The sequence below is a fragment of the Balaenoptera physalus genome, assembly GCF_965194825.1.
Source record: "Balaenoptera physalus genome assembly, chromosome: 3".
Lineage (NCBI taxonomy): Eukaryota > Metazoa > Chordata > Mammalia > Artiodactyla > Balaenopteridae > Balaenoptera > Balaenoptera physalus.
Window position 1 is genome coordinate 61,217,071 of NC_138890.1, and position 22,210 is coordinate 61,239,280.

Genomic DNA, 22,210 nt, shown 5'->3' on the forward strand with positions numbered 1-22,210 from the left:
GCCTAGCAGTGGAGGAAGATAACTGTATAAGAAAGTGTAGTAAATGCAATGAAAAGGGAAGTACGGGTGCTGTGTCAGTGCCTAATTGAATCTAGTGAGGAGGATCATCGAAGGCCTCCTACATGAAGTGTCTTAGGATGAGTAGCAAACCTTTAAGATGAGTAGGAATTTGCCAGATAAAGAGGAGGGGAAACAAAGTTCCAAGGAGACACGTGCAAAGGCCTGGAGGTGGGAGACAAGATGTCTTAGAGCATTGAGAAGAAAGTTCCATAAGCCCAACTATAGACATGGTGAGGAAATAGAGAAAGCTGGAGACATTGATTGGGGCTTGATGGTGGAAGGCCTGGGTATGGAATTTGACCTTTTCCCTGAGAGCCCTGGAAAACCATTGAATGGTTTCAAGCAGGGGAAGGTAGGATCGAATTCATGCTCTAGCTGTAGAATAATCCCTCTAACATTTAATCAAGGTGTATACTTGTAATTTGTTGATCTTTTACCCTAAAACCCTCTGACACTGCAGCAGAGTCTGTCCATTTGCTCTAAATCACTGAGTGCAAGAGCCTGAAGTGTGGTAGAGAGTGTGGGCTGCCCCAGGCCTGAGTTCCTTATGTTTGAAGTTAGACCCAGAGCCCGGGCTGTGTTGCTGAGCATGGGGTGTTCAGGACTGTAACTCCTACCTCCTCTGCAGCTCTTCCCACCCTCACCTCACTGCCCCCTTCACAGCAGCTTAAAATTCCTCAGCCACTGTACCTTCCTCTGCTTTGTGCTCTCTACAAATTGAAAATTTTTATGACAATGTCAAATCAATGGGAAAAGTTCTGAAAAGTAGGATTGAGAAATAAAGACCTCTTTGCCTTTTCTCCCTGCAAGGGAATTAGAAAAATATAGAAATTCTAAGTTATATGTTATGAAACCCTTGGGGTTTCCTTTCTTTTGAAAATTTTTTACATTAACCAAAAATCCGACAGAGATGCTTATGGGAAGATAATTCCTTTTGGCTGGAGATTAAGCTCCACGTTGTGAGCTTTTTAATTTTCTTTCTTTAGTGGTGGGTTGGGACCCAACTGTGCAGTCGCTAAAGCTCATCACAGTCCTGTTGCCGGGTGAGTTAACTCTGTGAATCTGTATGTTTTCCCCTTGTATCTACCTAATGAAAGCCAAATTAAATCCATTTTTAATCAAGGAGATGAATGACAGGTTTTTCTTTAGAAAAGAAACCACAAGGCCCCAAAGTACTGGATACAATAAAAAGTAAAGTTTTTATTTGCATGTGTGCCGTTAGGCATGGCTTTAAGGTCAGGCAAATGGGAGGTGCTGTTAAAGTAGTATTTGGAAATATGCCATCCCAGGGAAATGAAGAAGAGTGCTTTTCTCTCTGCCCTTCTTTCATAGTTTGTGCAGCCTGTGTGTCCCTAACACCTTGCACAGGTACACAGTACATAGTAGGATAGTAGGTGCCCAGAGATACCTGAACGAATGGAGGGATGGTTCTGAGCAGGGCCTTCTTTCTCTCTCGTTGCCCCCTCCCTCCAGCCTCTCAGTCTGCTTATTTGTTCATTTCTTCATTCATTCAACATACATTTATTCCTCCTGGGCTGCTGTGAGGGCCACAGGTAAGGAATGGGATGAAGGGAAGTTTCCAGTGAATTGAGGCTGAGAGCCATGGCCAGTGCTCTCCTTCCTCTTCAACACATTTTATCCCTTATTTTGGGACGTCGGTTTCACCAACATCATCCTCCTGAAAATTGCTTTCTTCCACCTGCTTTGGTGGAAGGAAATGGCTTCTCTTAGGGCAGAGGGAGTAGGGAAGAAGACTCTTCAGCTCAGTGGCTATCCAGAGGATGTCTCCATGGGCTGTGAGGGGTGGGGCTGTAGGGGGGGCCAAGTTTGCTTTGCCTGGGATTTGATTCCCATAATCATAGATTTGGCTTTGGCCTCTGGGGTCGCAGGGCATTGGGACCTCTAGAGGACTCACTCAAGGCACCAAACCTCTGCAGCCCACATTCCAGCTTGCTATTGTTATCAGATGGGTTCCCTGAGTGATGCTCTTCATCTGAGCAAGAAAGTGGCTTCTATTGAGAGCCTTTCAGAGGGTCTCAGAAGACTGGGTTTGGGTTATTCCAGAAACCCTGGGCTGAGAAAATAACAGATTCATTAAAGCTGTGCCCTCTGCTTCCTCATTGTGCTGATCAGCTTGGGTTGCCCTCACCTGAGAGGTGGTGGTTGGGGGTGGGGGTGAGCAATTTGGGCAGGTGAACATGGAGGAAAATAGATAAAATTGACAGTAGTTGGTGATGGGCAGGGGGCAGAAGGAAAGTGGGGGAAAGGAGAGGGAGTGTTGAGGAGAGCTCCTGGGTTTCTGGCTCGTGCAGGAAAGCTAGGCAACTCTAGAGGAGGATCAGTAGAGTAGCTTTGGACTTGTTGAGTGTGAGACATACAGAGGAGAGCAGAGCACGGCATATCCTTGGGGGAGATTGTGCCTAGAATCTCAGGCTGTTTTCCTGTTCTAATTACCCACTTGGGTTTTAGGCCACTGTGAGGGATAATACAGTACAAATCCAGATTCTATTTACAAACTAACTCCTTCTATTAATAGATATTGAGAATTTGCAAGAACTAACAAACCATTGAACTGCAAGGCAAAGGAGTGAATTCATAAGCAAAATTCACAAACAGTGGTGACCCTCTTATCTTAGCAGGCTTCTTTTTCCTCTCTCCAGTCTCCCTTTCACATGGGGCAGTTCTGAAAAGGAGAGAGATTGCAAAGGTTTGTTAAGAAAGTGCAATGAGCTATGTGTTTGGAACCCATCTGACCCATCTGGCAAAGTGGGTTCTTGTGTATCATGATGCCACTCCCCCGTAAACCCTTTGCTCCAGCATTGTTGAAATAAATACATGTTTCAAGTTTCATGCCTCCAGGTCTTCAAAAAGCAGTCTTGCCTCTGCTTGGGATGCTTTTCTCATTGTCTTTGGTTAATTCCTCTTCCTCTTCCAAAGAAGTCCTCTCTGACCCCTATCTCCTGATGGAGATATCTGTGCTTTCCTGCTGTGGAGCCTTCTAGCCATCTCTGTCAGGGCTCTTTCAACCCAGTGCTTACTGTAACTACTGATTTACTTATCAATTTACATTGCCCGTCTAGAAGCTCCTGGACAACAGGACCCCTCTTAGTCTTTGTATCCCCAGCACCTGGCACATGTCTGGGATGTAGCAGGTCTCAATAAACATGTGCTGAGGGGTGAATAATCTGCTACTTGGATGTGTTGGAGGTGGTGGCAACTGGATATATGTTCCCTAGTAGGTGGTAAGGGCTTATTCATCTTTTCATAGTGAACAAGTTTTTACTTTTTTGTAGCTTTCCTGTATGGGAAAGTGAACAAGGTCTTTGCAAAAATATTTTTCTGAATTGGCGTGGCTGTTGAGTGCTCATCTGGGGTTGAAAATGATTTTGGCATGGGTATGAAACTGCAGGTAGTAAGTGAGCAGTGTGTCTGGGCTGCATGGGCATAGTGCTCTTGTGTTTTCTGGTTGCTTTCCACATTTTCATAAGTTGCAACTCAAACATCCAGCTTCTCTGAAGCCAGGGCTTGTGCCTGGTTGTTCATGGGAGTGGTTGCCTTTCACTGTGAGAGGCTGTAATATTAACCAAGCTTCTTCTACAATGTTTTCTGTTGGCATTAGCAGGGGCTGCGGTGGCTGTTTTAAGGAGAGCTGCCACAAGAGGAATCCCTGAACAGTGAGAGACAGGATAGAATAATTGGAAAGAATTACCTCCTATTTTGTGTCAGGCCAGGCCCTTTGGCAAAATAGAAGGTGTAGGGAAGGTGCTGAGTGACAGAAATAAAAATGCGATACCACCTGAGAGGTAAAGGGGTAGCTTTGTAAGGAAACCAGAAAGAACTGGGACCCCTGCTATAAGGGTGAGGCAAGGGAGGGCCACTTGGCATCTGTTACACCCTTGGTGCCCTTAAAATGATAACTATCTTACTCATGACCCAGTGGGGTTGGGTTCAGAGCATCTGCTGCCCAAAATGTGGGTTCCAAATGCTTTTTGATCCTCGGCTGAATGTGCTCTACTTAGAGGCTGATTGTAAGACTGATTGTTTCTAGGGAATGTTTACCAGGGCAGGTAGCTGGCATGTTATCCCCTTTCAGCAAATCTGGTGCTGTGAGAAGACTAGCTGGTAAGTCATCCTCATGGAGCCTACTGTGGCAGGAGAGACTTCCTGGGATCCCACTGGCATCCCCATCACAAGGTCACTCACTGGAACTGAGAGTCCCTTTGCAGGCTCCCAGTCTAGGATACTGCTGTTGGCTGAGCTGTACGCCTGTCAGTTGCAGGCTGATGACTCCTGGCAGGCTGGGATTTGGTTGGTGGCATCTTGCAGAGCCCTCTGACACTACCTGCTGTCATGAATCCTGTTGTATCCCCCTTGTACGCATGCTTCAGTGTCTCATGATATACTACTCTTAAGAAGAACAGGTGCCAGATGGGAAAAATATCTCTCTTGGGTTTATGTGTGCTTTTAAAAAAAAAAAAAAACATTAAAAAAATTGTAGCCTGGTTTGGCAATTTTCCAGGCTCAGGATGTGTTTGTCATGTTCTTGTTGCCCTATGGAGACCAGCAGAGCTGTGAAGAGAAACCACCTCATTAGGAGACTCTAGAAGAAAACTGGGCTCTCCTGGCACTTCCTCAGGGATTTGGGCCCTTTCCCTTCCACAGCCTGCCAAGGTCAGGGCCTGGGAATGCTCCCCAGAGCAGTGTGCTCTGTGCCAGTGTCCAAGGATCTTAAGGAATTTAATTAAGCAACTAATAGAGTACGGGATGTTTAATGTTAAAGTGTGATTTTGTTGACATTAAACATAGTTACTTAAATATCAGCTAATTAGTGCTTTTTAATATTGCTTCTTGAACTCAAGTTTGGTTACTGCAGTTGACGTAGATACTTGACAAACCCAAGTTCCTTGTGGAGGCATGGGGCACAGTTGAACATGGACTCGGAGGAGAGGAAGAGAGAACACATAATTTACAGCTGCTGAAATAATTCAGCTGTTTCCCTTGCTGACTGCTCTCCTTCTCTGTACTGCTGATGCAGTGAATTTTTAATGGGATGGGCTCTTGCTGTGCCAGTCAGGGTTGGGATGAGGCCTTTTTGATTGTTGGGAATAAACTCTAAGGTTGGCAGGAACGCTTTAAATTTGAAACTAATGCCACATTCCCCTTTAATCCCAGCACAGGATCTGAGCTTTGGGGTATGCTTTGGTATGAGGGCTGCATCTTGTTGTGTGAAAGCAGGCACTGAACTGTGGACATTATTGATTAGGTAATGAGGGAAAGTGGGGAGATGAGAGTCTAGGGCTAGGGTTCAGCTTACAGGGCTGCAGACAAACTGAGCTGCTCTTAGACAGAGAAGAGTCTTGCCTCTATGGAGTGGTTGGTGAGCCTTCAGAAGGTCTTCCTGCCTGAAAAATCTTCTCTGCACACCTGCCAGGGTGTCACTATTATGGTTTAAGTTGTTCATCTGCTCACCTGGTAATCTCTCCACCTACCCATTCATTTACTTATTTATCTGCCATACTTTTATTGAGGGCCTACTGTATCCTAGACCCTGCACTAGCTAGGGATGGCGCAGTGGATGAGGAAGGAGTCTCTCCCCTCAGGGAGTTCATATTTATAGTACAATTTGGTGGGTTTTATGATAGCTGCACAGAGAGTTATGGGAGTACATGAAGGACCAATAAAATATGGCAAATCAAACCCAGCAGGATATAAAAATGATCATCTGACCAAGTTGGACTTATCCTGGGAATGCAAGGGTGGTTTCACATTAGAAAATCTGCACATACAATTTGCTACTTTAGTAGGTTAAAGGAAAAACTATATGATCATCTTAGAGTAGAGAAAACATGTGATAAAATTTAACACCCACTCATGATAAAACCTCTTAGCTGTTTAGAAATAGAAAGGCACTTCTTTACCTTGACAGACTATCTACCAGAGAAACTACAGAAGACATCATTTTTTTTCTTAAATTTTTAGAAAAGAGAACAATATAATTAATGTACCCATGTGCTCATTATCCGGTTTCAGCAATTACCAACTCGTGGGCAATCTTATATTTTTTTAGCATGGTAAAATATAGATAGCATAAAATTTGCCATTTTAACCATTTTAAATGTACAGTTCAGTGGCATTAATTACATTCACAATGCTTTGCAACCATTACCACTATCTACTTCTAAAACTTTTTCGTCACCTCAAATAGAAACCATGAACCTATTAAGGAATAACTTCCCATTACCTACCCCCTCCCTGCAGGTGACCTCTAATCTACTTTTGTCTCTATGAATTTGCCTATTTTAGATATTTCATGTAAGTGGAATTATATAATATTTGTCCTTTTGTGTCTGGCTTATTTTACTTAGCCAGAAAATTTACATTATTTCATAATGTTTTCAAGGTTCATCTGTGCTGCAGCATGCATCAGAACTTCATTCATTTTTATGACTGAATAATATTTCATTGTATGTGTATACCACATTAAAAAAATCTATTTAAGTAAATTTATTCATCTATTGATACTTAGGTTATTTCCTGTTTTGCCTGCTGTGAACATTCACATGCTGGTATCTGTTTGAGTCACTGTTTTCAGATATTTGGATATATACCTAGGGGTGGAATTGTTGGGTCATATGACAATTTTATGTTTAGCTTTTGAAGAATTGTCAGACTTTTCCACAGTGGCTGTATCACTTACATTTCCAGTGGCAATGTACTAATTTTCCACATCTTTGCCAACACTTGTTATTTTCATTAAAAAAAAAAAAAATTATAGTCATCCTAATAGGTGTCAAGTGGTATCGCACTGTGTCTTTGATTTGCATTTCCACAATTATCAATGATACTGAGCATCATTTTATGTGCTTATTGGCCATTTGCATATCTTCTTTGGAGAAATACCTATTCAAGTTCTTTGCCCATTTTTAAATTGGGTTGCATGTCTTGTTGTTGAGTTGTAGTTGTTATGTATTCTGGATGGTAAGCCCTTATTAGATATGTGATTTGCAAATATTTTCTCCCATTATGTGGATTGTGTTTTCATTCTCTTGCTAATGAGAGGCAGAAAAGTTTTTAAAAAGTTTTAAAAATTTATTTTTTTTATTGAAGTATAGTTGATTTATAATGTGTTAATTTCTGCTGTATATAGCAAAGTGATTCAGTTATACATATATATATATACACACATTTGTTTTTATATTCTTTTCCATTATGGTTCATTACAGGATATTGAATATAGTTTCCTGTGCTATACAGTAGCACCTTGTTGTTTACAAAAGTGTTTAAATTTTGATGAAGTCCAATTTATCTATTTTTTTCTTTTATCACTTGTGGTTTCGTGTCATATTTAAGAAACTGTTGCCCTATCCAAGGTCATGAAGTTTGGCCCCTACGTTTTCTTCCAAGAATGTTATAGTTTTAGCTGTTAAATTTAGATCTTTGCTCCATTTTTAGTCAATGGCACCCTTGTTAAAAATCAATTGATGTAATGATATAAGAGGGTATGTTTATCATTATGTCGATATGAGTATATATTTATCTTTATGTGAGTTTTGTGCAGTTTTGATTATTGTAGCTTTGTGGTAAGGTTTTGAAATCAGGATGTGTGAATCTTCCAACTTTGTTGTTCTTCAGGATTATTTTGGGTAGGGTACCTTGAAATTCCATATGAATTTTAGGATTAGTTTTTTCATTTCTGCAAAAAATGCTTTTGCAATTTTGACAGAGAATATGTTGAATCTGTATATTGCTTTGGGTAGTATTGTCATCTTAACAAAATTAAGTCTTCCAGTTCAGGAACCCAGAACATCTTTCTATTTATTTAGGTCTTTAATTTCTTTTAGTAATGTGTTGCAGTTTTCAGTGTATAAGTCTTTTGTCTTGGTTAAAGGCTTTCTTCTTTGATTAAATTTATTCCTAAGTATTTTATTCTTTTTGATGCTGTTTTATTTATTTATTTATTTATTTAAATTTATTTTGGCCATGTTGGGTCTTTGTTGCTGTGTGCGGGCTTTCTCTAGTTGCAGTGAGCTGGGGCTACTCTTTGTTGCGGTGCGCGGGCTTCTCACTGCAGTGGCTTCTCTTGTTGCAGAGCACAGGTTCTAGGCACACAGGCTTCAGTAGTTGCAGCATGCGGGCTCAGTAGTTGTGGCACGCAGGCCCTAGAGCACATGGATTTCAGTAGTTGCGGCATGTGGGCTCAGTAGTTGTGGCATGCAGGCTCTATAGCACGTGGCTTCAGTAGTTGTGGTGCGTGGGCTCAGTAGTTGTGGCTCGCGGGCTCTAGAGTGCAGGCTCAGTAGTTGTGGTGCATGGGCTTAGCTGCTCCGTGGCATGTGGGCTCTTCCCAGGCCAGGGATAGAATCTGTGTTCCCTGCATTGGCAGGTGGATTCTTAACCACTGCACCATGAGGGAAGCCTGATACTATTTTAAATGCAATTATTTTCTTAATTTTCTTTCTGGATTGTTAGTTGTTAGTGTATAGAAATACAACTGATTTGAGTTTTGATTTTGTACCTGCAACTCTTGTACCTGCTGAATTTATTAGCTCTAATAGTTTTTGTTTGTGGATTCTTCAGGGTTTTCTTTGTATAAGATAAAGTCACCTGCAAACAGATAGTTTTGCTTCTTCCTTTTGAATGTGGATGCCTTTTATTTCTTTTTCTTGCCTAATTGCTTTGGCTAGAACTTCCAGTATTATGTTGAATCTAAGTGACAAAAGCAAGCATCCTTGTGTTACTCCTGATCTTAGAGGAAAAACTTTTAGTCTTTCATCATTGAGTGTGATGATAGCTGTTGGTTCTTCATATATGACCTTAATTATGTTAAGAAAGTTCTTTTCTGTCCCTGGTTTATTGAGTGTTTTTATCATGAAACGATGTTGGATTTTGTCAAATGCCTTTTCTATGTCAATTGAGATGATCATGTGTTTTTTTTTCCTTCACTCTACCAATGTAATGTATTAAATGGATTAATTTTCATGTGATGAACCACCCTTGTATTCCTAGGATAAATCCCATTTGATCACGTTGTATAATCCTTTTGATATGCCGCTGAATTTGCCTTGCTAGTATTTTGTTGAGGATTTTTGCATGTATATTCATAAGGGTACTGGTCTGTAGATTTCTTGTAGTGTCCTTGTCTTGCTTTGGTGTCAGGGTAATTCTGGTCTCACAGAATGAATTAAGAAGTGTTCCCTTTTCTTCTATCTTTTGGAAATTTTAGAAGGATTGGTATCTGCTACCTTTCTTAATAGGCACGTTGCTGGGTAGTAGGCCATGGGCCGTGTGGTGTGGGGGTACCTATTTGGAGCTCTGGCATCCTTTTTTTTTTTTTTTTTTTGGTCTCTGCACCTCCGTCTTGGCCACCTGTCTAGGGAGCCAGTCATACTGGTGATGCAGACTGGAAGTCGTCTGGTAAAAAAGGTCAACTTGATAAGTTGGATTTTAAGACTGCAGCTATTTCCTTGTGCTCTCTCTTTCTGTGATAGATGGATGGTCTTGCTGAACAAGGTCTCTGTGATCCCAGGCACCAGAACGAATTAGTAGATAAGGGAGGGCTTTCCTGGTGGCGCAGTGGTTGGGAATCCGCCTGCCATTGCGGAGGACACGGCTCTGAGCCCTGGTCCGGGAAGATCCCACTGGCAACTGGGCCCGTGTGCCACAACTACTGAGCCTGTGCTCTAGAGCCTGTGAGCCACAACTGCTGAGCCCGTGTGCCACAACTACTGAGCCTGTGCTCTAGAGCCTGTGAGCCACAACTGCTGAGCCCGTGTGCCACAACTACTGAAACCCATGTGCCTGGAGCCCGTGCTCAGCAACAAGAGAAGCCACCGCAATGAGAAGCCTGCACACAGCAACGAAGAGTAGCCCCTGCTCACTGCAACTAGAGAAAGCCCATGCACAGCAACAAAGACCCAACACACCCAAAAATAAGCAAATAAAATAAATAAATTTATTAAAAAAAAAGTAGATAAGGGAACAGGTTCTGTGTTGAAAATAATATTTACTTTAAGTATTTTCTCATATGTCTTAATATTTTAGGAAGAAAGACTTCATTGAGCATAGCTTTCCATAATTCTAACTTCATGTCTGATGACAGAGTTGGCTACACACACTTTTTTAAAAAGTACTAATATTTCATATACATGTGCCATTATGTTCTTCATTCAACAATATTTTATGTATCTGTTTTCATGTTTCACTATAGTTCATATTTTCACGGACATTATTTTCCATTGTGTATTCCACGTGACCCCCTTTTAGATTATTAATTTTATTCAACTAACAGATATTTTTTGAGCGTCTGCCACAGTGCTAGGCAATGAGGATACAGCAGTGGTTTAGGTGGACGTTGTCCCTACTCTTGCGGAGCTCCCAGTCAGATAGATGGGTTGTAGTTGTTATAGGCCCATGAAATGGAATTTCACTGACCACGTAACACAGCCTTGGAGAGGATGAGGACGTTGTGTAATCTCTAGCCCTGGCTCCTATTGCTGCTTTCTTTTTTAAAAAAATTTAATTTATTTATTTTTGGTTGCATTGGGTCTTCGTTGCTGTGTGCGGGCTTTCTCTAGTTGGGGTGAGCGGGGGCTACTCTTCGTTGTGGTGCATGGGCTTCTCATTGCAGTGGCTTCTCTTGTTGTGTGCAGAGCACAGGCTGTAGGCTCACGGACTTCAGTAGTTGTGGCATGCAGGCTCAGTAGTTGTGGCTCGCGGGCTCTAGAGCACAGGCTCCGTAGCTGTGGCACATGGGCTTAGTTGCTCCGCGGCATGTGGGATCTTCCCGGACCAGGGCTCGAACCCATGTCCCCTGCATTGGCAGGCGGATTCTTAACCACTGCGCCACCAAGGAAGCTCCTACTGCTGCTTTCTAAAAAGCAAGCGAGGCTTTGTCAGGACAGTGGCAGTTCTGCTTGTGACTGGGCTCTTAGCAAAGCCCAGGATGGGGAGCCCTGGGACCATGGCAGAGTCAGCTCTGAAATGGGGCTGCTGCAGCAGGGAGGACTGCTGTTTCCTAGGCAATACTCTGCTTAATATTTTTAGTGCGTGGTCACGGCAGAACTAAATGTGGTTTCTGATCCCAAATTGGTAATAAATGTAGACATATTTAGAGTCAGAAACAATGCATTTAAAATCCTCTGCTCCTTAATTGTCTTGCCAAGTGCTGAGTTTAGGTTTCTTTGTTTCTTGGCTACCTCCCCAGCCTCCCACCATCTCTCAGAGAAGGCACCCAGATTTTCTCTGGGTGTTAGGTGGGATTCTGAAAACCGTGAGTTATGGCTCCCTGAGCTGTGTTGAGATGCATCTGATTTTTGTGTTTCTGCCCACGTATGTAAATGTGTACACTTTAAAATTTATCCTCCTTTCAAGTTTTTAAGGATCTGGAATTATGAATAGTCTTGGACTCTCAGGTGTGTTAAAAATAAAACATGTTGTTTCAGTTGCTGACTTACCTGGAGGACATAGTCAATGCCAACATGGTAGTCGCGAGTTCAGTGATGGGTGATCCGTACTTGTGCTGCCACTAAGGTTTTCTGTAAGTAAATGCTGTTTTCTTGGGGTTCCTCAATTAGTTTAAGGATCACCCTAATTGTTGCCCATCTCATCATTTCAAAGTTATAATTTGTGTCTCAAGTTGCCCAGAACAGTATCTGTTTTCTCACGGCATATTCCTTAAGAGGGCTTTCTTCTTAATTGTACTGTCTGAGACTCAGATATGGAAAACCATGCTACTCACTGATGGTCAATAGGACATAAAACACCTGCGGACAGTGATGGTATCTTTTGTATGTTCTGTCATACAGTATGGTTCCCAGTGTGCTCGGGGTACCTGAGGTACCTGTTTCTAGAGTGTGAATGCTGAGTGCTTGTAATCCGAAGTGCCAGAGTGGCTGGCACAGAATAAGGGTTGGTGTGCTTACTGATTTGCAGATAGTCCATTTGGAGCTATGGACTAGAAGTCATACCTTCCTCCCTATCCTACCATAGTCCCACTGTGAGGCCCTGACCTTTGCTGGAAGTTTGGACGCAGCAGGGGAAAGGAAAGATGAACTCTGATCCCTCTCCAGCCCCAGACTGTGGTTTGTAGATGAGTGTATGAAGGTCCTGGTATTCTTGGGGAGCAGGCTATAAAGAAAGCCCATCATGCTTACTGTTAGGAGATATAGTTATTAGTTTAAAAGGAGAGAGAAGGAGGTGGCCCTGGAGCTCTTACTCCCTGGATAGCAACTGACCCTGTCTAGGGCGGTCCAAGCAGTCTAAGTCTGCTGAATTTGCCCCTGCTGCTCCTGCCTTCCCTATTCTCTCTTAGAGGTATGAGAGCAGCAGCAGGAATATGAAGACAGGGCTGAGTCACCGGGAAGCTGGGCTCTGAAGTGGCTTTTCTTAGTCAACTCTCCAGTGGGCACTGATGCAGAGCCAGCCAATATCGCTTAAAGGTTTCAATGGAAATGCCTCTGTAGCCACCTAGAGTTTAGTGCAGGTGTGTGGGCAGATTTGCAGCTCAGGGAAGCTGGGTTCCAAGGAGAGACTTGATTATCAGAACAGAAGACATTTCTATATGGGGGTGAAGCCTCACTGCTTTTGTTTATCCTGTCCTTTGCTCAGAATTTTCTCTAACAGTAGTTGTTAGTGAGAGCTACAAGCTTCTTGAGCCCTTGGTTTGTGTCAAGCATTGTGCTATATGCTTCATATCATCTCATTTAATGCTAACACCCATCCTACAAAATAGTTACTATTAAGTCCCTTTTTAGATGAAGGAATTGAAATTTGGAGAGAGGTTAAGTGGCTAGCCCAAAGTCCCACAACTAATTGGGGAGACCTGGGTGGAAATCCAGGTCTGGAGTGGAGATGGAGTTGAGTAGAGTTTTTGGTAACCTTGGCTGCTGTCATGAGACACAGGCTGATCACTCTAAGGACCTCATGCAGTGTCGGGGAGCAAGTATAAGGAGTAGATTTCCTTGCCAACTCCCTGCTAGAAACGTGCAGTCTGGAGCCTAGTGGAAAATACACTGACCACGGCTGGTATATTTCTCTACTTTGCCTGGTTGCTTGCTGGTGTGCTTAGGCAAGCCCCATTCACCCTTTTGGGCTCTATTTTCTTCATCTGCCATGTGGAAATAATCCTGTCCTATATATTTCATGCGTGGGGAATAGGATCATAGACTAGTTGTAAATGAGCTTGGATATCATCCTGGCCAACTTTTACCCAATATAGTTCTCTCCTCCCCTCTGCTAAGTTCTTTCCAGACAGTTGGGTATGTATGAGGGGAGTGCTTTGTGCTGGACTCTGTGAGGGAGAGCAAGGATGCTTTTGCTTCTTGTACAGCTGGGGAGCCTGAGTTATGGGAGGTTAAGAGGTCAAGTCACACAGGGTGCCAGTGAACTGGTTGCAATCTGAGTCAAGGGCCTTCTTCTTCTTGAATGTCTGTGTCTCTACTGTGGGCTTGGCTGTGCCAAGGACATTCAGTAATCAAAATGTGTGTGCATGCATGTGTGTGTATGATGTGCAGAAATATAGATGTGGCAGAAGTGGCTCTCTCCGCAAGAGGGCTCCAGTAGGCTCATTAAAAAATTTCTCTCCTGACACAAAATGTGTGCCTTTTTATTCACATTGTTGCAAAACAAATAAAATGAATGGCTGATTTCATAGACCACTGGAAAGGCAGCATGGTCTGTAGAAAGAGCATGGGTTCTGGGGCCAAACTGGCTTTGATTCCTGACTCTACCACTCTCTGACTGTGTGAACTTGGGCAAATTACTTAACCTCTCTGAATTTTAGTCCCCTCATGGACAAAATAAGCAGCATATTAGAACCCCATCACAGGGTTGTGGTGAAGAGTAAATGAGCTTAGAACTTTGCTTGGAACATAGAAAGTACTCTATAAATGTTAACTATAATTATTATTATACAGAATTTATTTTCTTCTGGGCTGCCCAAATACTGCATTTTGATACTAGGGAATAGGGTGTCATGGGGGTATTTCTCTTTATCCCTCGGTCCAAGTGCTATAATTATGATTATTACAGCTCTACAGAGTGTAAGGACTAAAGCTTCAGAGCGGTCTGAGGCATGGCTGAGAGCTCAGAGAAGGTGGAGTTGTGTGTCTGATGGGAGTTTGTTCTTGGAGACTTTGTCTCCTTGCCTCCTTTGTCTACTGATGTGAGTGTGCCCGTCACTATCCTGAGGATGTGTGTGTTGAGGGGTAGCTCTACTCCATCAAGGGAACCTACCATATGGCATCGGAGAATCTCTCTATATGACCACCGGGGTCGGTATTTTCTCTGTTATCATTATGACTCTAGGGGAAAGGTTGAAAAAATTGGATTTAGAGAAGTTGCCCCAAATCTCCAAACTTCAGTGGACCTACTCAACTTTTCTAGGTGTTCTACCCTTGTGCCTCTGTTTCTTCACAAGTGTGCCCTCTTTTGAAGGGTCCTCCAGCTGCCTTGTTGCCAAATCCAGTGGCTTTTCTCATCCTCGTTCTGACTGACCTCTTGACTTTGTTGAACCCACAACTTGATCTTCTCAGGATTTCCTCCTCTCTTGACCTGTGTAATTCTGCACTATTCTTAATGTTCTTCATCTTGGTCCCTGGATTGCTCCTCTTCCTTTCTTTTTTTAAAAAATTATTTATTTATTTATTGGTTGCGTTGGGTCTTAGTTGTGGCACGCGGGCTCATTAGTTGCAGTGCGCAGGTTCTCTAGTTGTGGCATGTGGGCTCCAGAGCACCTGGGCTCTGTAGTTGTGGTGTGCGGGCTCAGTTGCCCCGCGGCATATGGCATTTTAGTTCCCCCACCAGGGATCGAACCGGCATCCCCTGCATTGCAAGATGGATTCTCAACCACTGGACCACCAGGGAAGTCCCATCCTCTTTCTTTTCCTAACGTACAGTCATGGCTTGAAAACTCTTCTTGGCCCATTGTTCCTTTCTCTTTAAGTTTTCTCCGTAATACAGGAACTCTATTCTTATTGCTTTGGTTGTCACCTCTGGGTGATGGCACCAAAATTCTTCTTCTGCCCTAGTCCTCTCTACCTCTTTGCCTTCAACAGGCATGAAGTTGCCAGAGCCTTCCTGGATGCAGTGACAAGCCCATACCAGAAGGCATTGAACTCTGGTTTTTCTGTGTGTAGGTATCAAGTGCCTGCTGTGTCTTTTGGATTGTTAGCAGTCCAAATGAAGACTAAGTCTTAAGCTCCCTTCTAGCATTCAGATTCTTTGAAGGCTGGGGCTGAATAGGATAGGTCTGGAGAGGGCCAGGCTGGACTCCCTTTTATTCAATCACTCTACTTGTCACCTGATTTCTTTTAGAGGGAGCACTGTCTTTTGTCTCCGAGATTGCAGTTTTTTGTTAACATGCTTAGCTACCTTTTTAAAAAAAATTTTTTTATTGAAATACAGTTGATTTACAATGTTGTATTAGTTTCAAATGTACAGCAAAGTGATTCAGTTATACATATCTATCTATTCTTCTTTAGATTCCTTTCCATTATAGGTTAGTACAAGATATTGAGTGTATTTCCCTGTGCTATACAGTAGGTCCTTGTTGGTTATCTATTTTATATTTAGTAGCGACTTAGCTACCTTCTTGAAGATCTGTTCTCTTCTCTACTGGGGTAGGGATGGGATTGGCCATGTCCCCCACATTTTGGAGTACAGAGTATTAAGGAGGGGTCAGGAATGCCTCCTTCCTATTTCATCCCATCCTGTGTTGCCTTCCTTCCAGAGCTCCAGTCCCAGCTGGGCCTGTGGAGCCCTTCTTGGCTCCATGTGCGCTCTGGCAGGGCCAGCACCTGTCTCTGTGTTGCCACTGGAAAGGCCTCACTTGGGCTCTCCCTTGCAGGCTGTACAAGCGGATTTTGGCCTTGTAACTCTCTGGTCAGGCAGAGGCTTGGATCCATTGTGAACTTTTTACCCTCCAGTAGCCTCACCTGATCACTTTCCTTTTAGGGTGCCTTGGGTTTGTTGAGAGCAGTCCCCATTTGCATGGCCTTAGGCATGACTTCAGTATTTGGGGCACACACTGTTGCCATTACAGAAATGGTCAGTGGCTTAAGGATGTTCCAGGTCCAGCCTCCCAGCCAGTTAGGGCTAGACTGGGGTTAGAAGCCACATTTCTTTTGCAGTTCAAAGCCTCTTTTTATTTAATTGCTGTCTATCTCCTGACTTTAATTTATGTCTTATGGGGGAAAAAGCCTGTTTGCCTGACCTCTTCAAACTTACTTCTCTTGTCCTTCAAATTATTCTTTAAAAATTCATTTCTTTTCCTAAGCCTTTGCACATTGTTCTTCCTTGTCAGGACTATCCTTTCAGTGTTCTCTTTGCATTGTTTTTTCAGATTCATATTTTTCTGCCCAAATTAGGCAGTGAGCTTCTATTTGTGTAGAGGTGAGTGACTCTGTGTGTGTGTGTGTGTGTGTGTGTGTGTGTGTATGAGTTTGTGTAGCACATAAATAGTAATGAATGTGTTTGTGGGAAGAGCTCATCCTCTAAGTGTCAGTTTGTAAAGCAGAAGGCTGTTTTATAGCTGTTCCTGCAAGTGGAAGTTCTACATGATGGTGGCCTGGCTCTCTGGACACTAATATGCTAGGAAAAGCACTGAATGGGCTGGGTCTGCCTCGGTGCTCAGCAGAAAACTGGCTGGGGTCTCTCCATTTTTAGCTGTGGGGGTCCTCCTCTAACATCTGTTTCCTTCACCTCCTGAAAGCAGATACCCAGCAAAAGGCTTTGGTCCTAAAATTTGAGATGTGGGGTCAGCTAGAGGGTATGCAAATCCTGCAGGAGTCAGGGAGCTCTGGAGAGTGTTTCTAGGGTGCCTGGCCTGGCTCTGACTGCCTGTGGGTCCAGGGGCAAGTCCTCATCCCCGGTCTAATGATGGTGTGATAACTAGGTGCCAGGTGCTGTACTGTGTACTTTCCACGCATTGTTTTATTTAATCCTCCCTAATACTCTTTGAAGTAGGAGCTCTTATTATGCCCATTTTATAGATGAAGAAACTGAGGCCTAGTGAAGTGTGTGTCCAAGATCACATAGCTAGAAATTGGCAGAGCCAAGACTTGGCCTTAGATGTGTCTGACTCTAAATTCATGTACTATACTTTCAACCCAATGTTTTAAATCTCTTTGCTTTAATTTCCTTCTTATAAGATGGAAGTAGAAATTCTTGCCCTTTCACTTTTTCCAAAAGATTTGGGGAAACAAATACATGGGCATACACTGTAGGTTAAGAACATGAGCATTTTATAAGATGGGAGTTCCAAGCGTTCCCAGGCAGGCTGCTGAGGTGGGTCTCCCTGCCCAGAACACTTGTGATGTTTACCTGTTCCCCCTGTGCTCTGGCCCTGAGACTGGAGAGCAGCCACTGTCCATGGGACCTCCCAGCATGTCAGAAGCTTTAGGAGGTCCAGCAGTTCCACTCCTTCTTCCTCTCTTGGCTTCCTGCCATCCTCATTTTGATAGAAAAATGGGCATCTCAAGTACCTTATTATCTCTTTTGTCTCAAAGCCCAAGGATACTTAAGGAAAGAGTTACTGGTGGAACACTGAAATGCATTCCCTTTTCCTGGACTGAGTGATGGTATTGTAAGTCAGAAGAAGGCCATAAATGAAAAGATGTAGTTCTGTCTTCTTTTGAGAGCCAAGGATGATGGGAAGGTTTGTTATCCAGGGTGTACAGGAGCAGGTGATCAGGTGAACTCAGGGTTAGTGGGTGGCAAGTGATTTGGGGAGGGCGTTAACCTCAGGCCAAGTGCCAAACTATGCCTCTGTGGGATTCCATGACTTTGGCTTTACTTATGTCAGGGTCTGAGGTTTTCTTTTGCTGCTGCTGCTGCCTATGTCCCTGCTTATGATGGTGGACCATCCTGGCAGAACCAAACTGTGGGCCACTTCTCCTTTCCCTCTTTTCCCCTTCCCCCAAGCTTCAGTGTAAAGCCCAGGGAAAACGTGCCTGCTTGCTCTCCATTGCCACTTCTTGAATAAGGACAAAGCCCAGGTGACATAGTTACAGGCCAGGCCTTATGAGGACAGAGGACAGCATTACCCATGCCTGCGTGCTGCAGAGTTTGCACTTGTTCTCTGGGTACCCTTGCAATGCCTGGGAAACTGTCTCACACCTTTCTTCCAGCCTCACTGCTCCTAGGCCTCTCCCCAGGCACTGCCCCCACCACCATGTTCTCTCTCTCTTTATCTCTGATTCATGGAAAAATATATGGAACCAATGAATAGGTCAGGTGTGCAGTCCACATGGAATTATTGGGGGTGGGGGAGATGAAGGATCCATTTACTAATCGACCTGTCATCCTTAGTATTGTCAGAAAATGCTTCTGAGGGCGTTAGTGTGTGTGCAGGTGATGGAGGCGGCAAGGAGCCCTGTGGGAGCTGCCATTTCTCTCACCTGGCCTGCCATCCCACTCCAGGAGGTGGGTACGCTGTTAGTGCATCAGCTGCCCCCAAGCTCTTCTTCCTCAGTCCCTTCTAGGCCTTCTCCTCCTGCTCATTTGTCGTCTTTGCCCTTGATTTCATTCTCATTTATCTGTTCCTTCTCATTTTTTCCCCCCAGCATCAGTTCCAGGTGTTTATCCCTGGCTGTAAGAAGGAGGTGTCTAACTCTCTGTGTGTGTGTATATGCATATACACATGAACGGTCTCATGTAGGGGAAGGGAAGTCTGTGGCTTTTGGATAATCCTTTTCTCTCTTAATGTATGTTGTCCTGATAATGCTGTGAGTCCCCTACTTCCATGGTTTGTTCTCCTTTTCCCCACAGCCAAGGATGCAAGAATAAAAAAGGTATGGGACATTATAGGAAGCTCTAGGGCTCTGTCCTCTTGGGACCCATCTCCCTGGGCCTTTCTTGACTTCTCATTCTTGATGTGGCAGCTTCTGTCCCTTGTTCATCCTCACCGAGCCTTGCACTCCCACTCCTCTGCACACCCAGACATGGCCAGGCACCTGTCCAGAACCTAGTGCTGTGCTATGAACTGAGTCCGTGTCTTTCAGTGTGATTGGTGCCCCAGGGAGCCAGGTTGCTGGGGAAAGCTCATGTGGCACTCAGCCGTTCCATTTTGTCTACAAAAAAAGAGGGGAGAAACTGGCAGAAAGCAAAGGCTTTTGCTGCTGGGTGAGTATAGCATCTATTTTTAGCTCCCAAGCCTTTGCTTTTCCATTTGGCTGTGCTTTTTTAGCACAGTGCCGGTCCAGCAGGGCTGTTTTCCTTCACGGCTCCAGATTTCCTTAGGGAAAGTTTCTGTCTGCCCCCGAGAAGGTGTGGGCTGGTCACTGGGTAATAACTTCTTATAGTGGGTTCAGGCAGGGCTTTGGGTTCCACTGCAATCTTGTCACAGGACCAATTTATTGAGGTGGAACATGGAGGAGTGCGGCAGGGATAGGAAAGAGAAAAGGTAAAACCCCATACTCTCCAGAGGTGTTTCCCTTATAATTAATTCATTTAAGACTCTTTGAGTAAACCTCATTAGTAAACTAATGAGGTGTATTGGGGCTGAGTGACCAACACGAAAACCTTTTATAAGGGTCTGGGCTGATACTGACAGGTTCTGAATTTTTCTAAGGTGTTTTTTTTTTTTTTTTTTTTTAATTTGTTATTTTTTTTTCTTTCTGCCTTTCTTTCTGAGGTCATTTGCCAGTCTGGATTAAGTTCTTTTGACTTCCACTCTAGTTTACTGACCAAAATGTTTTTACTATTCCAATTTGCCTATTCTAGATATTTCACTTAAGTAGAATCATACAGTATCTATTCTTTGGTGTCTAGCTTATTTCACTTGGCATAATGTTTTTAAGGTTCATTCATGTTGAAGCATGTACCAGAATTTCATTCTTTTTATGGCTGAATAATATTCCATTGTATGTACCACATTTGAAAAAAAATCATCTGTTGATGAATCCTTAAGTTGTTTCAGTTTTTTGGCTGTTGTCAATAATGATGCTGTGAACATTCACATGGAGCTATCTGTTTGAGTCAATGTTTTCAGAACTTTTGGGTGGAATATATACCTAGGGGTGGAATTGCTGGATTATATATATATAGTAGTTCTATGTTTAACTTTTTGAGGAACTGCCAAACTGTCCCACAGCAGCTGCACCATTTTACAGTCCCACCAGCAATGTACTAGGGTTTTAATTTCTCTACATCCTTGTTAACATTTGTTACTTTCTGTTTTTTTTTTTTTTCTTTAAATTATAGCCATAGTAGTGGATGTAAAATGGTACAGTATCTCACTGTGGCTTTGGTTTGCATTTCCTTAGTGATTAATGATGTTGAGAATCCTTTAATGTCCCTATTGGCATATGTATATTTTCTTTGGAGAAATGTCTATTCAAGTCTTTGGCCTGTTTTAATTTAGCTTGCTTGTTTTTTTTTGTTGTTGAGTTGTAGGTGTTGCTTATATATTCTGGATACTAAACCCTTAAGATAGATGATTTAGAAATATTTTTCTAATTTTTTGAGTTGTCTTTTCACTCTCTTAATAATGTCCTTTGAGGCACAAAAGTTTTTTAATTTTGAAGGAGTTCCATTTATTTATTTTTTCTTTTATCGTCCATGCTTTGGGTATCATATTTAAGAAAGTATTGCCAAATCTAAGGTTATGAAGATTTTCCCTATGTTTCTTCTAAGAATTTTAACTCTTCAATTTATATCTTTGATCCATTTTGAGTTAATTTTTATATATTATGTAAGGGAAAGGTCCACTTCATTCTTTTGCATGTGGAAATCCAGTTGTTCCAGAACAGTTTGTTGGAGAGACTGTCCTTTCCCCATTGAATTGTCTTGGTACCATTGCTGAAAATCAATTGATCATATGTGTAATTTTTTCTGGGCTCTCAATTCTATTCCATTGGTCTATATGTCTGTCCTTATGCCAATACCACAGTGTTTTGATTACTGTAGCTTTGTATGTAGTAAGTTTTGAAATCAGGAAGTGTGAGTCCTCCAACTTTGTTCTTCTTTTTCAGTATTTTTATGTTCTGGGTCCCTTGAAATTCCATATGTATTTTAGGATAGGTTTCTCCATTTCTGTAAAAAATCACCATTGGTTTTTTTTTTTTTTTTTTCTGGCCATGCTGTGACTTGCGGGATCTTAATTCCCCGACCAGGGATTGAATCTGGGCCACTTCAGTGAAAGTGCCAAGTCCTAACCACTGGACTGCCAGGGAATTCCCCAATTCCCCACCACTGGGATTTTGATAGGGATTGTATTGAATCTGCATATTGCTCTAGGTAGTATTGTTGTCTTAACATTATTAAGCCTCCAGTCTGTGAACATGGAATATCCTTGTGTTATTTAAATTTTAACAGCTAGGAGGGCCTGCACTTTGGTGTGTTTGACTGTCTGAAAAGTGATGTAAAAGGCTTTATGGCTTGGGAATATTGAACTTTGCTGTTTTAGAGGGTGCTGATGGTATCTGTCTTCAGGTATAACAGTGGATATGGTTTAGAAGTGAATGGTTATAAAGGCTCATATGAATTTGGGCCCATGTCTGTTCACACACAAATCATTTGGTTAGTTTCCTTCTCTCTTCACCATAGCCAATACCACCCTGTGCAACCTGATAACAACCTGGATAATGAAGAAGGAAGGGACCAGGGCTATTATAGCACATGCAAGCGTCCTGGTTTACTGTACAGTTTTAACCAAGGCATATCTCCCCATATGGGAGAATGGAGGCTTACTTCAGGTTGATCTACCTTTGGGGTAGAAGACCTGTGATACCTCTATTCAGGAAATGTCTGACATCATCTGAAATGTTTGACATCTGTCAAAAAAGGTGACATCATGGGAATCACTATGCTGGGGCAGGGGGAGGGGTGTCAAGCACCAGCTTCCTGTTGACCTTCTATTTTCTGTGTTTACATTCCTCAGGCCCCTAACTATGCCTCACCAGGGCCTGCTTCTATTTAGGATGGCTCCTCTGGGCATGCTGCTCGGCATGCTGATGACCTCCTGCTTCACCTTCTGCCTCAGTCATAAGAACTCGGTAAGTGTCTTACTGCAAATAGAGGGATCTTTTTTGGTGGGTCCAGGAAAGCCTCCATGCCACCAGGGCTGCTGTGGGAGTTTCTTATAGGAATGTGACCAGTGCTGGGTCATGGAGTATGTGTACTTCTTCCCCCATCCCTTAGTCCTCTGGCCTCT

At 43.0% G+C, this 22,210-nt stretch overlaps 1 protein-coding gene across 8 annotated transcripts in view; it reads left to right on the plus strand.

Moving 5' to 3' along the window:
* SIL1 (SIL1 nucleotide exchange factor) overlaps nucleotides 1–22,210 on the plus strand; it is a 302,793-nt gene that overhangs the window by 90,437 nt on the left and 190,146 nt on the right. For 6 of the 8 annotated variants that reach the window (XM_082454625.1, XM_082454627.1, XM_082454623.1 and 3 more), the window contains exon 2: nucleotides 21,938–22,052. In XM_082454625.1, the coding sequence (XP_082310751.1) occupies nucleotides 21,948–22,052 (105 nt within the window). In that variant the 5' untranslated portion in view covers nucleotides 21,938–21,947. Of the gene's footprint in view, nucleotides 1–11,501; nucleotides 11,597–21,937; nucleotides 22,053–22,210 lie in introns of all 8 variants that reach the window. The other 2 variants (XM_082454629.1, XM_082454624.1) reach the window with 1 other exon arrangement.